Source organism: Oncorhynchus tshawytscha, linkage group LG16 (genome assembly GCF_018296145.1).
Source record: "Oncorhynchus tshawytscha isolate Ot180627B linkage group LG16, Otsh_v2.0, whole genome shotgun sequence".
Lineage (NCBI taxonomy): Eukaryota > Metazoa > Chordata > Actinopteri > Salmoniformes > Salmonidae > Oncorhynchus > Oncorhynchus tshawytscha.
In genome coordinates, this window is record NC_056444.1 from 54,504,716 (window position 1) to 54,522,750 (window position 18,035).

At 41.7% G+C, this 18,035-nt stretch overlaps 1 protein-coding gene across 1 annotated transcript; it reads right to left on the reverse strand.

Moving 5' to 3' along the window:
• Positions 1-3,144: 3,144 nt before the first annotated feature.
• Positions 3,145-10,392, reverse strand: LOC112215927 (RING finger protein 223). The gene is made up of 2 exons (XM_024375429.2): positions 10,034-10,392; positions 3,145-4,497 (listed from the first exon to the last, which is right to left on the reverse strand). Exon 2 carries the CDS (start codon positions 4,413-4,415, stop codon positions 3,705-3,707), a length of 711 nt encoding a protein of 236 aa, XP_024231197.1. The 5' UTR covers positions 4,416-4,497; positions 10,034-10,392; the 3' UTR covers positions 3,145-3,704.
• Positions 10,393-18,035: the final 7,643 nt, after the last annotated feature.

The window sequence follows — 18,035 nt, forward strand, 5'->3', positions numbered from 1 at the left end:
CAGCTTCTAATACCAGACCATCAGACTGTTGAACAGCTTCTAATACCATCAGACTGTTGAACAGCTTCTATTACCAGGCCATCAGACTGTTGAACAGCTTCTATTACCAGGCCATCAGACTGTTGAACAGCTTCTATTACCATCAGACTGTTGAACAGCTTCTAATATCAGACCATCAGACTGTTGAACAGCTTCTATTACCAGACCATCAGACTGTTGAACAGCTTCTAATACCAGACCATCAGACTGTTGAACAGCTTCTAATATCAGACCATCAGACTGTTGAACAGCTTCTATTACCATCAGACTGTTGAACAGCTTCTATTACCAGACCATCAGACTGTTGAACAGCTTCTATTACCAGACCATCAGACTGTTGAACAGCTTCTAATACCAGACCATCAGACTGTTGAACAGCTTCTATTACCAGACCATCAGACTGTTGAACAGCTTCTAATACCAGACCATCAGACTGTTGAACAGCTTCTAATACCAGACCATCAGACTGTTGAACAGCTTCTAATACCAGACCATCAGACTGTTGAACAGCTTCTAATACCAGACCATCAGACTGTTGAACAGCTTCTATTACCAGACCATCAGACTGTTGAACAGCTTCGAATACCAGACCATCAGACTGTTGAACAGCTTCTAATACCAGACCATCAGACTGTTGAACAGCTTCTAATACCAGACCATCAGACTGTTGAACAGCTTCTAATACCAGACCATCAGACTGTTGAACAGCTTCGAATACCAGACCACCAGACTGTTGAACAGCTTCTATTACCAGAACACCAGACTGTTGAACAGCTTCTAATACCAGACCATCAGACTGTTGAACAGCTTCTAATACCAGACCATCAGACTGTTGAATAGCTTCTATTACCAGACCATCAGACTGTTAAACAGCTTCTATTACCAGGGACCCAACTTTTGCACAGCTTCTAATACCAGACCACCAGACTGAACAGCCATCACTAGCCGTCTATACCAGGTGATGTGCGCACACACAGTCTATCACACATACACAGCCAACGCTGCTGTCCCATGTTATAGAGACATTAAACCACCAGACACTTCCTGTTTTACACTGTGTATTTAATTATTATATTCTCAACATATTTCTACTACTGCGTTTTAGTTACGCTGTTTATACTGTACACACTACATATTTATGTATATATTGGATTATTGATATAGGTCACTAATATATCTACTGCTGTACATATCGTTCTTAGTGTATCTGGTGTAAGTTCATCCAGTGTATATAATGTACGTATAGATTGCATTTGAACTACTGTTACAGGGCCATTTGGGATGTCAACTGGATTCTGACATTTCTGGAATATATATATATTTATATATATTTATATATATATTTATATTGTACTTGTTTGGCATTTTACTGCATTGTTAGGAGCTAGTAAAATAAGCATTTTGCTGCACCCACTATGACATAAACTAAACTGTGTATGTGACCAATATAATTTGATCAAAAGAGCACTAGTTCAACTTAATAAATAACACGTTAACATCGCAAGGTTAAATAAAATGTAAAATGAGGATAGTAAGTGCCTATTAAGTGCCGAATAATGTAACAGTGTTGACCATAACACAGTTGACGATTTCATTTTAAATCAGCCATAAATCCCCTACTTTAACAATTGAATTTTATTGTTAAAACATTTCGAACCTGTCTATCTACGGGTAACATGGTTGGTGCGTGATGCTCAGCCTGCTCAGTTTTCCACCACAAAACACCAGAAAATGGCCCCAAAAAGTAGAACCAACTCACCTGCTTTTACACTAGGATTTGACTAGATGTTCAATGCTTCTCTTGAAAAAATATTTTATAAGGAATCGTTTCACCATATTAAAACGAGAGTTCAGTTCACTTATCATCGTCGACCTTACGGACAGGTCTTGTTTAACCTTCAAATGTTTCACTGGTCGCATGAAATACTGTCAATAATATTCTCCAGAAATGACTTTGTCAAAGCAACAAAATACCTAAGGATTTACAATGATGCAGGAAACTTTGAGGAATTTGGGGGTTAAGTGGATTAAAATCTTACTAGAAGTCAGAAGGTGCACAAAGGGACATGCCAAAATGCTGAATTTTTACAATTTAGCAAGTCTTTATTAATAGTAAAATAATCAATACTGGTGCACAGTTTCTACTTAAAATATCAAAGGCACTCGTTTTGTGGAACGACCCAACACTTGTGACCTTGCATCACAAAGACTCTGCAAAATAGAGTCTATACAATCACTATTTCAACCAATGGATTTTGAGAAGGAAACAAAGAGGACGCAAGGAATCAAGAAAATGCATTTGAGATTCTCCCCCAGACCTCACCTTTGGTCTCCTGTACACACCTATCCAGTAATTTCACACCAATACAGGAAATTCCACTCCTTACTGTTATGACCACTCCTTAATCTACGAGGAAGGGTTCACAATTTCATTGAAGCAGTTTACAACACCTTGTTGTTAGTAATAATCGTTGTGTATTTGGAAAATCCTTACAGGTTACTGGTGTGTGCCCAGATAAGATCCTAACAGCAAGTGGGGAATGGTAGTCCAGTAATCATTAGTTCCTACCACGGCCAACAACCCATGTCTACTGTACTTCATTTTGTTCAAAGACGATCATAAACAAAGCTACAGTGTCACGCCCTGGCCTTAGTTATCTTTGTTTTCTTTATTATTTTTGGTTTAGGCCAGGGTGTGACAAGGGTGATTTATTGTGTTTGTCTTGTCTAGGGGATTATTAAATTAATGGGGTTGTGTTCAGTTTAGTTGTCTAGGTAAGTCTATGGTTGCCTAGAGTGGTTCTCAATCAGAGGCAGGTGTTTATCGTTGTCTCTGATTGGGAACCATATTTAGGCAGCCATATTTTTGGGGGTATTTTGTGGGTTATTGTTTCCTGTCTTTGTGTTTTATGCACCAGTTAGGACTGTTTCGGTTTTCACGTTTATTGTTTTGTAGTTGTGTTCATGTTTGAGTTTTCCTATTAAAACCATGGACACTTACCACGACGCATATTGGTCCTCCGATCCTTCTCGCCTCTTCTTCAGACGAAGAGGAGGAAAACCGTGACATACAGAATATTTTTCAGAACTAAAACCTTGACCATGCCTGTTTTGTTTTTCATTTATTGTCATTTTGTATACAAAATATATATCAAAATAGTACAATCAACTATACATGTATATACACTTACAATTTCATGTTTTGGCATACCATTTTTTCAAAACAGTAATAAGACAGCTAAACTTGCACATTTTTCTTAACTGAACATTTTGAGTTGGGATTGCACTGTGGCCATCAGATCTGATAATGTAGATATGAATCAATTTCACCCAGATGGTCTGTGTCTGAATATTACAACACATTTCATTCACATATTATATTTCTACAGCAAAATAACGTTATAAAGAAAAAAAAGGAAAATCAGTTCATCAAAGTGCAAGAATTGGAATTCATGTATGAATTTCTAACTTCCTTGTCAGAATAATGATGCTGAGCATGCCAATATCAATTGCTAAAACAACTGGATAGAGTGTGCAGAGTTTCTCACAGTTGTGTTCTCTATCCAGCCTATATCTGGGGGAGGGGGGCTGTGGCTGGATACCCTTTAGTGGAGCTGAAGGAGAATGTGGCAGCGGTGGAATCTGGCATACTACATACATGTGTTTTAATGAAAGGCTCCCTTTGTGGAATGGTTTATGCTGGTGAATGGGGTAGCTGTGGTGGTGATGGAGCCTTGTATTGAGCCCACAGGGCGAGGCATGCAGTACATGTTGCCTGTGGTGACGATACACTGCAGTGGCCACAGCACGATGACCACTAGCAGCACCATCAGCACCATGAAGAGCAGCAGCCGCCTACAGCTGGTCAGACGCCTCATAAAGGCCGTGTTGTGGGGGCGTGTCTGAGCCGGGACCTCGCCTGCTTTGCTGGCCCCTATGTCGATGCAGATGCAGAAGGTCGAGGTGGAGCTAGAGGCCACGGGGCTGGCCTCCACGGCCCGTTTGTAGCACAGCTTCTCTCCGTCTAGCCACACAGGCTCCTCGTGCTGCTGGTGACTGGGCAGCTTACACAGTACCTCGCTGCTGGTGGCCAGGGCCGGGGGACCCTCCTTGGTCAGGAGGGTGGGATGGCGGCAGAAGGGACACAGGATCTTGCTGCTGCCTCCTCCTTCCTGCTCTCCCAGTGAAATGGCCATGAGGCGTGACAGACACTCGAGGCAGAAGGTGTGGGCACAGTCCAGCAGCTTGGGCGTCTTGAAGACGTTGTCGTAGGTGTTGAAGCAGATGGAGCACTCGGGTTGGCTGCCAACAGCCCCCATTATATCCAGGTCCACTTTCTCTTCCTGGGTGTGCCACACCTGAGGGATCTGCGCCATTTTGAAGGGATGTTCTGTATCCTTTTCCCGCTTCCTTTAGTCGTTGTCCCCCTTTCTCTTCTTTGTACTTGCTGTGGATTATCTGAGAATGAATGGAAATGCAGATTATCTCTTAATAACGTGCTCAGATGGTGAGTAAAATCTATTTTTAAAATCATGCAGTGTGGACATAATCCCAAACTGTTCACAGGATTTTTGTGATTTTTGTGTCAAGTGCATATGATAAAATACAGTAGGTTTAAGGTTTATGCAGGTGGAGTTGCAATACCATTATGTTATTCTCTTCAGAATACGATTACATTCTGAACTATTCTAGAGGTTACACAGTAGTAACAAATAATTCAGCATTTGGTGGAATATAGATAAGTCTATAATTTAAATGTATTTTTTTTTTGCTTTTAATATCAGACCATGCCATCTACAATTCATTTCTTGCTTACTCTCTACTTTATACAGTATGGGGCTGATTGACATCCATTCACTAAACCCACTAAAGTCCCTGAGCAACCTCTTGCATTCCCTGGGCCAGGGAAACGTTGTCATTAATGGCATTCATAGAACTGACACGATTCCTCATTCTACATGTCAGAGGCTTCTTTGTTCCACATAATATATTTCTATCATTTCTATCACTTTTGTTTAACCAGGAACGACCCTTGAATTAAGATACCTCTTTTACAAGGGGTGACCTGGAAACCTATATCAGAATTTTTTTCTTCTTCAGGGTAGCCCAATGGAGACCAGGATCTGATTCCCAACGGTGCCCTGAGTACAACATTTTTCTCACAACAGGAAGAACAATTTACGTTATAATTAAAACAAGAAGAATAAAAAATAACCACAACCTCAACACCACAATTTCAACAATTAAAGCCCTACAATCTATCGAAACAACTGCAATCCTCAATGAATTAATTCAATACCAGAGTCTTAAACTGCCCTAGCGGCACCAGGGAATCCATTTTGTAGGTTATTCCAACAATGGGGGGGGCACTAAAACTAAAGGAGGATTTTAAATTGGTTGAGACCAGAGGGACCTCAAGAGTTAACCAATCCTGCGAGAAGGGTTTGGTCGCTCATTCTTTAATACGTTGGCAGCAAATTTAGGTAAGTTGGAACTTGTGTAGTAGGGCTTTGTAAAGGAAAAATGGAGTAATCAATTGATCTACGGGACTTTAATGAAGACCAGCCAAACTTTTGATACTGGATGCAGTGGTGAGTATTAAACCTGTCCCCAGGGATAAAACGAACGGCGCTGTGGTAGACGGCATCCAAAGGTTTAAGACTAGTGGCTGCTGCAATCTGGTAAATGGTGTCACCATAATCAAGAACTGGCAGGAAAGTTGACTGTACAATCTGCTTCCTATTATTTAGGGAGAGGTAAGGTCTATTTCCAAAAAAGGCCACTTTAAATCATAGCTTTTTAACTAGCTCATCCATATGTTTTTAAAAAAACATTGTCTTTGTCAATCCAAATTCCCAGATACTTGTAGGTGGGAACCTATCAATGGGAGAACCATCCAATGAATAAATATGTAGTCCATCTGAAACATTCTTGCGAGAACTAGAGAACAACATGCATTTAGTCTTGCCCGCATTAAGTACAAGTTTTAAACCAACCAGGGCTCTCTGTAAGGTAAAATAGTCAGATTGCAGCTCTAACAGCCTGATCAACACTTGGAGCAATGGCCAAAACCTTGTCATCTGCATACAGATTCATATTACAAATTTTAACAGATAGACCGAATATTATTTTCATTAATAGTAAAGAGAACAGGCCCCACGACTGACCCCTGCGGTACAGTTTTTGTAATATCCAGGAAACTAGAGTTAAAACCATCAGAGATCACACATGGAGTCCTGTCTGACAGATCATTTTCAAACCACTCGCAAGACGCCTGATCCAGGCCTATTTAAGTCAGCCTTTAAATGAGAATGTGATGGTCAACGGTGTCGAAGGCCTTGGGAAAGTCTATAAATAAGGCGGCACAAGGATTTTTATGATCCAAACAGTTTAACACATCATCTATAACAAGCGCATCTGAGCGTTCCACAAACATTGTGCGCCGGCTGAACGAGGCCCCAGCTGTTGAAAGCATCTTTCTAGTGACGGGGGAATGGTTATGTGGGACTCTCATCAGGCAGTACTAGGGACGGACACAGAGTGCTTTGTTACTCCCTGTTCTCACAGACGTCAGCATGAGCACCCATGACAGAGACCTCCCTCTGGCCAGAACCTCTAAGTCATCCAGCCAGCTGTCAGTCTTGGGGGGGGGGGGTTGTTATCATAGATACATGGGTATGGGATAAGTGTTAAAAAAAACATGATTGGATTACTGTTGTATAGAAGCAGTCAGAATAGCTGTAACTATGTATGCCTGACAAAAGGCAAACTGTCTGGTATTGGTTCGAGTGTGATTGACACTTGTGTTCCTTTAGGATAGGTAGGTAGCTAGTAGGTACAGGACAGGTGAGAGCTGTGATGAGGGGCCGACGTGGGGGGTGGTTGAGTTGCAGGTGTTCCCCTCGCCATGCCCTGCGGGGGCAGCCCTACCCCTGTCTCTCTCTGTCCGGCCCCAGCTCTGCCAGCCGGCTGACACAATGTGCCTGCTTGTTCTCCTTCTCCTCTCATCGCTCCATCTACCCTTGGCATTCCTGCAGGGCCAGCCTCTGCCCAGGCCTCCTCTTTCTCGCTCTCTCTCTCTCGCTCTCTTTCTCACCACCATGTCACAGACCATAACAATTTAAGGCCCTCAAATAGAGGTCTCGGTGGACCACCCCAACCTCCTCCGCAAACTACAATGTAGCAACTGCTCTGACATTGGGAAATATGGACAACAATCACCTAGTGAGAATATCTCCAGCTTGTTTGTGGCCTATGGATTTCATTCCTACCTTCACTTTAATGGAGCAGATAAAAACGTATTTCTTGTCAATTATACTTGTTTAAATTCCTACCACGATCCCCAATCCACTGTTTGCAATTCAGGTATAAGTTACCAACGAAGCACAGAGCTAGGATCAACTTACCCTCCCTAACTCTTAACTGGAACAATCAGGTTTATTTAACAGTCAACAAACCACAACACTGACTATAGATCAGGTGCTTAGGGGCACATTTTAGTGTGCGGGACAAATGACAGTTAGTCATTAACCTAATTTCTGTCAGGCAAGTCGGAACCTTATTGTCTACCATAGGAGCATGAGGCAGAAGAGCCTTTGTTTTGCCTTTAACACTTGTGCTCCCTACTCTCCCTGTCACTATCTATACGACCCGCTTTGACTATCAGCTACACATTTTTGCCCCGTCGCCAGCTTAGCCGACTGACCTGGTTTTGTCACTGCCTCCAAATCTATACATGCTGCTTGAGTTGAGATATTTTGAAATGAGTGTGTTTCAGAGTGGAATCTTAGCTTGTTTAAAGTTTTGGTAACATTGTATAATAACTTACATGAATACAGTGCCATCAGAATGTATTCACACCCCTTGACTTTTTACACATTTTGTTGTGTTACAAATTGGGATTCAAATGGATTTGTCTTTTTTTACATAAAATACTCATAACATAATGTTATTTTTAAAGATTAATGAAAAATAAAACATATCTTGATTAGATAAGTATTCAACCCCTTGAGTCAATACATGTTAGAATCCCCTTTTGGCAGTGATTTAGCTGTGAGTCTTTCTGGGTAATGTTAAGTCTCTAAGAGCTTTGCACACCTGGATTGTACAATATCTGCCCATTTATTATTTTCTAAATTATTTAAGCGCAAATTGGTTGTTGATCATTGACAGACAGCCATTTTCAAGTCTTGCCATGGATTTTCAAGACGATTTAAGTCAAAACTGTAACTCTGCCACTCAGGAACATTCAATGTCGTCTTGGTAAGCAACTCCAGTGTATATTTGTTCTTGAATTTTAGGTTATTGTCCTGCTGAAAGGTGAATTCATCTGCTAGTGTCTGTTGGAAAGCAGACTGAATCAGGTTTTCCTCTAGGATTATGCCTGTGCTTAGCTCTATTCCAATTATTTTTATCCTAAAAAACACTCCCTAGTCCTTGCCGTTGACGAGCATATCCATAACATGAGAGAGCCACAAAAGTGGTACTCAGTGTTGTGTTGGATTTGCCACAAGCATAATGCTTTGTATTCAGGGCAAAAAGTTACATTTCTTAGCCAGTTTTTTTGCTGTAATACTTTAGTGCCTTACTGCAAACTGGATGCATCTTGTGGAATATTCTTATTCTGTACAGACGTCCTTCTTTTCACTCTGTCATTTAGGTTAGTATTGTGGAGCAACTACAATGTTGTTCCATCCTCAGTTTTCTCCGATCACAGCCATTTAACTCTGTAACTGTTTTAAAATTGGCCTCATGGTGAAATCCTTGAGCGGTTTCCTTTCTCTCTGGCAACTGAGTTAGGAAGGACGCTGTATCTTTGTTACTGGGTGTACTGATACACAATCCAAAGTGTAATTAGTAACTTCACCATGCTCAAAGGGATATTCAATGTCTGTTTTAATGTTTACCCATGTACCAATAGGTGCCCTACTTTGCGAGGCATTGGAAAATCTCCCTGGTCTTTTTGGTTGAATATGTGCTTGAAAATCACTATTTGACAGAGGGACCTTACAATTATCTGTATGTGTGGGGTACAGAGATGAGGTAATCATTCAAAAATAATGTTAAACACTATTATTGCACACAGAGTGAGTCGATGCAACTTATTATGTATCTTGTTAAACAAATTTTACTCCTGAACGTATTTAGTCGTGCCATAACAAAAGGGTTGAATACTTATTGACTCAAGACATTTTGTCTTTTAATGTTTTATTAATTTCTAAAAACAAAATTCCACGTTGGCATTTTGGGATATTGTGTGTAGATCAGTGGCACCAATTCTCAAGTTAGTACATTTTAAATTCAGGCTGTAACACAACAAAATGTGGAAAAAGTCAAGGGGTGTGAATACTTTCTGAAGGCATTGTATATTAATGTTTTACAAATAATTAAATACTTATTTATTAACAGTATATAAATAGTTTACTAGTGCTTATATATGATAGCTATTTTAAAGTGTTACCAGGTCTCTCTTTTTTAAATGGTAAGGTAAGAACATTATGTTACGATGATACGATGAAACAAAGCCAGTAGAGTTATGTTGACTTTTTAGGGCAGCAGACGGTGTTTTCAACTGACTAGCGTGGCCGTTGTGTTCTTCAGCCGGGTTTATTGTGAGGTCATCTGTTGAAGCCTATAGAGTAGACAGTTAAACTGCCTCTCTTCCATTGCTGCTCTACCTGTTCTCCAATTGTAAAGTACAAGTAACTTGATCCTCAGAAACGTGAGGTGTGCAACAGCATACTGCTCTGCTTAATACTTGCACCGTCTAATATGAAGTTAATTGACCCGCGTGAAAAAAAAACACATCCTACAACTCTTATCGTGTCTTTATCCTGTTTTATCCTGTTTTTATCCTGTATTTACCAGTTGTGACAATCTCACATGTTTATTTCATGGTACCATTTCCCAGTATTGCTGTTAAAATATCATCCATAACATTGTTTGTACTATACTCAACAACAGTTATACAATTCCTGAAAAAGTTTGTTCTTACCGGTTTAATGATGATTTTGCCAGATTATCCCCTCTCTTTCTCTTTGTAGTGTATTACAGTGTATTTGGTCCAGCCTTCTGTAGACTAAAACACATCTTCATGCCAAGCTGGATGACTTGGGGGGGGGATGTACCACAGAGGAGGTGTGAGCTATGGGGAGCACTATACAGTGCTCCCTGGTCCTTGGGTGCTACGCTAGATAGGCTAAACGAGTGGAAGTCAAGCTGCTGCAGGTGTGCTCACAAAGCCTTCAAAGTAACACAAGGGTTAGCGTTAGTATTAGCCTGGAGGTCCTTCTCTCACTGTGTCCGTTGGTCGACTCACTTTCCCTGCTCTGCCGACTCCCTTTTCAACTCAATGTAATGACATTGATATGCAGGGAACAATAAGGTGGACTTGAGGGAGTGTCAGAGGAGGAGGGGGAGGCAGGGGAGGGGATAGGGATAGGCTGAGGAGCCTCCATCAGGAGTGAAACTAACATTATTGGCGCGCTACCTTGCCTTCCCTTTCGTTCTCTCTCTCTCTCTCTCTCTCTCTCTCTCTCTCTCTCTCTCTCTCTCTCTCAGAAATACAGTGTAGACATTAATGTTGTAAATGACTATTGTAGCTGGAAATGGGTGGTTGTTTTATGTAATGTGCACCTACAGTTGAAGTCGGAAGTTAACATACACCTTAGACAAATACATTTAAACTCCGTTTTTCACAATTCCTGACATTTAATCCTAGTATGAATTCCCTGTCTTAGGTCAGTTAGGATCATGACTTTTAAGAATGTGAAATGTCAGAATAATGGTAGAAAGTGATTTATTTCAACTTTTATTTCTTTCATCACATTCCCAGTGGGTCAGACGTTTACATATACTCAATTAGTATTTGGTAGCATTGCCTTTAAATTGTTTAACTTGGTTCAAATGTTTCGGGTAGCCTTCCACAAGCTTCCCACAATAAGTTGGGTGAATTTTGGCCCATTCCTCCTGACAGAGCTGGTGTAACTGAGTCAGGTTTGTGTGCCTCCTTGCTCGCACACACTTTTCCAGTTCTGCCCACAAATGTTCTATAGGATTGAGGTCAGGGCTTTGCGACAGCCACTCCAATACCTTGACTTTGTTGTCCTTAAGCCATTTTGCCACAACATGCTTGGGGTGATTGTCCATTTTGAAGATCCATTTGCGACCAAGCTTTATATTCCAGGCTGGTCTTGAGATGTTGCTTCAATATATCCAAATAATTTTCCTTTCTCATGACGCCATTTATTTTGTAAAGTGCACCAGTCCCTCCTGCAGCAAAGCACCCCCACAGCATGATGTTGCCACCCCTGTGCTTCACGGTTGGGATGGTGTTCTTTGGCTTGCAAGCCTCCCCGTTTTTCCTCCAAACATAATGATGGTCATTACGGCCAAATAGTTATATTTTTGTTTCAACAGACTAGAGGACATTTCCCCAAAAAGTACGATCTTTGTCCCCATGTGCAGTTGCAAACCGTAGTCTGGCTTTTTTATGGCGGTTTTGGAGCAGTGGCTTCGACCTTGCTGAGTAGCCTTTCAGGTTATGTTGATATTGGACTCGTTTTACTGTGGATATAGATACTTTTGTGCCTGTTTCCTCCTGCATTTTCACAAGGTCCTTTACTGTTGTTCTCGGATTGATTTGCACTTTTCGCACCAAAGTACATTCATCTCTAGGAGACAGAATGCGTCTCCTTCCTGAGCGGTATGACGGCTGCGTGGTCCCATGGTGTTTATACTTTCGTACTATTGCTTGTACAGATGAACGTGGTACCTTCAGGTGTTTGTAAATTGCTCCCAAGGATGAACCAGACTTGTGGAGGTCTACAATTTATTTTCTGAGGTCTTTTGATTTTCCCATGATGTCAGGCAAAGAGGCACTGAGTTTGAAGTTAGGCCTTGAAATGCATCCACAGGTACACCTCCAATTGACTCAAATTATGTCAATTAGCCTATCCGAAGATTCTAAAGCCATGACATCATTTTCTGGAATTATCCAAGCTGTTTAAAGGCACAGTCAACTTAGTGTATGTAAACTTCTGACCCACTGGAATTGTGATACAGTGAAATATAAGTTAAATAATCTGTCTGTAAACAATTGTTGGAAAACTTACTTGTGTCATGAACAAACTAGATGTCTTAACTGAATTGACAGAACTATAGTTTGTTAATGTCATGCCCTGACCATATAAGGCCTTTTTATTCTCTATTCTGGTTAGGTCGGGTGTGACTAGGGTGGGTAATCTAGGTTGTTTTATTTCTATGTTGGCCTGGTATGGTTCCCAATCAGAGGCAGCTGTTTAGCGTGGTCTCTGATTGGGGATCAAATTTAGGCAGCCATTTCCCCATTGTTTTTCTTTGGGATCTTGTTTATGTGTAGTTGCCTGTGAGCACTCCATAGCTTCATGTGTAATTTGCTCTTTATTGTTTTTTTTGCATTTCACTAATAAAAATATGTGGAACCCATATCCCGCTGCGCCTTGGTCCAAATGTTATTACGACGATCCTGACAGTTAACAAGAAATTTGTGGAGAGGTTGAAAAACGAGTTTTAATGACTCCAACCTAAGTGTATGTAAACTTCCGACTTCAACTGTATGTAGATAGAGGCCCATTATCAGCAACCATCACTCCTGTGTTCCAATGGCACGTTGCATTAGCTATTCCAAGTTTATCATTTTAAAAGGCTAATTGATCATTAGAAAACCCTTTTACAATTATGTTAGCACAGCTGAAAACTGTTGTCCTGATTAAAGAAGCAATAAAACTGTCCTTCTTTAGACTAGTTGAGTATCTGGAGCATCAGCATTTGTGGGTTCGATTACTGACTCAAAATGGCCAGAAACAAAGACCTTTCTTCTGAAACTCGTCAGTCTATTCTTGTTCTGAGAAATGAAGGCTATTCCATGTGAGAAATTGCCAAGAAACTGAAGATCTCATACAACGCTGTGTACTACTCCCTTCAAAAACAGTGTAAACTGGCACCAACCAGAATAGAAAGAAGAGTGGGAGGCCCCAGTGCACAACTGAGCAAGAGGACAAGTACATTAGTGTCTAGTTTGAGAAAAAGACACCTCACAAGTCCTCAACTGGCAGCTTCATTAAACAGTACTCGCAAAACACCAGTCTCAACGTCAACAGTGAAGAAGCGACTCTGGGATGTTGGCCTTCTAGGCAGAGTCGCAAAGAAAAAGACATATCTCAAACTGGCCAATGAAAATGAACATAGAAGAACACAGACACTGGACAGAGGAACTCTGCCTAGAAGGCCAGCATCCTGGAGTCTCCTCTTCACTGTTGACGTTGAGACTGGTGTTTTGCAGGTACTCTTTAATGCAGCTACCAGTTGAGGACTTGTAAGGCGTCTGTCAAATATACAGGTCAAATATACTGTTTAGATTTTCTACTGCCAAGTTTGCACCTTCACTATTACAGTGGAACATTTTGTCCAGGAAGTTGTCTAAAAGGGATTGAATTTGTTGTTGCCTAATTGTTTTTTGGTAGGATTCCACACTACATTCCTTCCATCTATAGCATTTCTTAATATTACTCAGTTCCTTTGGCTTTGATGCCTCATGAGTGAGTATTGCTCTGTTCAAGTAGACTGTGATTTTGCTGTAATCTGATAGGGGTGTCAGTGGGCTGACTGAACGCTCTGAGAGACTCAGGGTTGAGGTCAGTGATAAAGTAGTCTACAGTACTACTGCCAAGAGATGAGCTATGGGTGTACCTATCATAGGAGTCCCCTCAAAGCCTACCACTGACTATGTACATACCCAGCGTGCGACAGAACTGCAGGAGTTTTGACCCGTTTTTGTTGGTTGTTTTGCCATAGTTGTGCCTAGGGGGTATATGGGGGAGGGAATGCTGTCACCTCCAAGCAGGTGTTTGTCCCCCTGTGTGCTGAGGAGGTCAGGTTCTTGTCCGGTTCTGGCATTTAGGTCGCCACAGACTAGTACATGTCCCTGGGCCTGGAAATTATTGATTTCCCCCTCCAGGATGGAGAAGCTGTTTTCATTGAAGTATGGGGATTCTAGTGGGGGGATATAGGTAGCACACAGGAGGACATTTTTCTCTGTTAAGATAATTTCCTTTAGAATTTCTAGCCATGTCAAATGTTCCTGTTTTGATTAATTTAATAGAGCTAGTTAGGTCTGCTCTACATCAAATTAACATACCCCTTGTGTCCCTTCCCTGTTTCACACCTGGTAGTTTTGGGGGGGGTGTGGCTGGTGTTTTGGTCTGGATGTAGGTCCTCTCGTGGTGGGTCCTCTATGTGTAGGTCCGGGGGAGTCCCACAGGTCTGGGTGAGTGTCTCGCTGGTCTGGACGTCTATTGATCTGTTGCTCCTGTGTGAAATGTTGGGGCTTCGTATGAGGGCAATGTCCTTTTTGGTCCAGGCGAAGGTGGGCACTGCCTCCTTGTATAGCTGGACCTGGTCATAAAGTCCAGGGTGGAGTGGTGGGCCAGACAAACATTTGGTTTTGAGGCACAGTCATGCGAAATACTTGCATTTTACCTGCTGTATGGTAGCAGGGTGGAAGTCTTTTCGTGGTAGCAAGGTGAAGATAACCACTTGTTCATTGGGGAAAGTATAAGAAGCTTTTCAACCACTCCCTTGAGTGTTGTGGCCACACTTTCCTGCTGTGCTCTCAGGTCGTTTGTGCCTGTGTGTATTATTATGTAGCTGGGTGAACCTAGTTGGTCATCAGACAGAAGTTCTAGGGCGCGCTGAGGGTTTGGGCACGTGTTTAGACATTGTGTTTGGGAAAAAGTTTTTCCGTTTGAGTCCAATCCAATCTGTGTCTTGTGTATGTCCTCAGTGGGTGTGGGGGGGTTGTCAGGAGGGCTATCTGGGTGGCTAACAGGGGGGTTGCTCAGAGGGGGTGGGATCCCCTGGGCTTGGGGTTCTTCATTTGTCTGTCCCGCTGTGTTGTCGACGTGGTCTGGAGTGGACTGTTCTGCTGTGGTGTCGAGACTTTTGTCAGGAGCACAGGTGGGCTGTTCTGCTGGCTTCTCTGCGGGGGTGGCCACCTCTCTAATAAAATTGGATTTGATTTGATTTGGTTCTCTGTCACACGCCATCCCCTTCACCCTCTCCTCCAGCAGTCTGATCCTCTCCTCTGTTCTTCTCCTGCTCCTGCTCTTTCTCCTGTAGATGTTGTCTCACTACAGTCCAGAGTTCAAATATGTCTCTCTCTACCGCCAGCTCTCAAGGTTTAGTTAAGGGGGTGTTGTTGTGCTGGACTGTTGTCTGAGTCTGTGCTGACTGGAGTGTAATCACCTGCTGTTCCAGCTCCACCTGCCTTACCTCCAGCTGGGTGAATTTATCCCTAATTTCAATGAGGGAGTAGTACTCTGTGCTGGGAGGTTGACTTTCCGCTTGGGGTTGCTCATCTGTGGGGTTATGTAATGAAGAGGTCTGGTTTGACCTGCTCGGGATGGGGGTATCTTTCTCAGGGGAGAGCTTCTCCTGCTGAGCTATTTATTTGATTAGGTGAAAGTCCTGCTGAAACTGTTTGCGGTTGCCCTGTACCAATACTGTTCCAGACTTATAGAGATTTATATTAGCCTCTTAACAGAGGGGTAGTGTGTTAGAATAGCACTGTGCCATGCCAGGGGATGGTATGTGTAGAAGATAAGGTTGCTTATGTTCCCATTTTTACTATAGGCAGCAAAAAATGTCTCTTAATTTCTCATAAGGAGCTTCATTTTGTACTATTTTGCTGTCATATTATTCTTTACATACAAAGGGTATTGTATTTTAATTACCTCTGAACAGTGGGAGGGTGCTTCTAAGGCCTCTCCATTCAGTTGACTAAGCATTACTCACTTAGTTCCAGGTTGGATGGTGTTTTCAGGTTTCTGTTTGTTTGACAGAGCATTTGCTGTATAGCTTGGAAATAAGAATCATTGGGTGTAGGAAGCATTCCAGGTAACTCTGTCCAAAATCAGGTTGTAGGTTTGGAGTGAGGGTTGTTGTTTAGGGTAGCATCCTGTATATGTCCCTGCCCCAAAAAATCCAAGTTTGTCTAACTCTATCAATTTTTTAAAAACATGCTGAAAAATGTGGGAGCTCATCTGCTCATGGCCTCTCTCTCTTTCCCACCAACACACACATGCACAAACACACTGAAACTCTCAAATCAAATAAGATGTTGCTTCTGCTCTGAGACCATGCGATAGACAAACGTCCTGTCCGGGGTGTGTGTGAGAGGGGGATAGGTTGTTACCACCCAGCCTAGCTTACTGTTCTCAGGGCCTTCCCATATACTGTGATCACACTTCAGGCCTATAGTATGAGCCATCTCTCAGGAAAGTCCAAATCAAGGGTTCTATAATGGTATGTTCTGTCAGATTCACAGTGCACCACACCATATGAATGGGTATGTACTGTCACTACAATTCCCTCATTGACTGCATTAACAAGCTGATTGCAATACCCAGTCATTTGTGTATCTACATTGGGTCCCCTACTTTACACTGGCTCCAATTTGGAACAGTCACACAAAACACTAGATGACAAGTCGTTGTTCAAAGGCGTCATTTTTATTTTTATTTGGACCATTGGCTACAAACTTACATCACCACCTCACAGTAGCCCTTTCCTGCAGTCAATGACCAAAAGCGTCCTCTTTAGCCTCATGGGCGGAACGTTATTAATATTTTTAATATTTTCATAATTCATTTTTTAAAGTGTTTTAAACCATGAAAATCCAGTATTTCTGTCAAACAGTTTTGTTATTTTAGTCTTCTGTGATGTATATAAAGTGTAATATTGTGAAATTCAAAATGTAATACATTTCAAATCTATATCTGACATGATACAGGTGTCTACTTTTTTAAGCCCATAACCATGTGTGAGAGTTGTATACTTTTGTTTCAACGTCGATGTATTTAAGACTACCAAGAATCACTGTGTGACCCTGATTTAGCCCACTGCAGTAAAAGGTTTTAATGTTGCATTATGCATCATATTGCTTTATGTCAAACAGACAATCTAGACATCCATCCTAAATCAACGTTGTTTTATCACAAGGTGGTGCATGGAAAACGGTGTATCAGACATCCGCTTACTTCAGGGAAAAATATCTGTTTGATTACGCATGGCATTTTATGGTGACATGGGTCTGGTCCATTAGCAATACCTTGTCCCAGTGATAACAGCTATCATAGCCCGCATGTCATTTAGTAACTGGAATACAAATACTGCTGTATCACTGTCATTTATTGGTTGCTGAGTTGTGGGGGCTTGGAGGCGGGTGGAAGGGAGGGGTCAAGTACAGTAAGTGAGGTAAACTTCCTTTAATAAACGTCATTATCCTACCTGGAATTTGTGTGTTTGCCCATAAATATGTTGCGAGGCAGGAAAATGTGTGACTGAAACGAAGATAAGCATCAACGCACACAGCCACCAATGAGAAAGAAGGCTGTTTTATCCATTGGTTGCTAGAGGTAGCTGGTGCCCCCATGTGAGTGGACAGTTATGGTTGATGGTTACTGAAACTCGTCCAACCGTTTAAATACTTTAAAGCAATAGCCGTGTGTGGTCAACTATAATTTCAGCATAGTTCTGATTGGGACAGTGTTATCCCACTTCTTTGAGACAAGCGTGGGGACTCATGATAAATCAATCAATGTCCAATTTTTTTTCTCACATAACCTAGGTTTTGATATTTGGTTACAATTAGGCAGGGAAAATGTTAGCCAAATTGAGATGAGTGCTCATGGTGATAATCTTTAGTCTAGTTTGCTAATCTAACAGTGTTCTCAGAACATTTAGCAAGCATGTTAGCTAGCTATGTAGCCTATGCTAGCCTAGCATAACAGGTGGGTTATTTTTCTCTTCACTCGCGTAGTAGTCTAAGCTATAACCAGACTAAAAGCCCTTGACTTGTCTGATGATCAATCAATGTGATTTTGTTTCACTGAATCTCCGTCTGTATATTTGGTTATTTGATCTCAGCCTGGGCAAATACGTGGAGGGGGCAGCTCAAC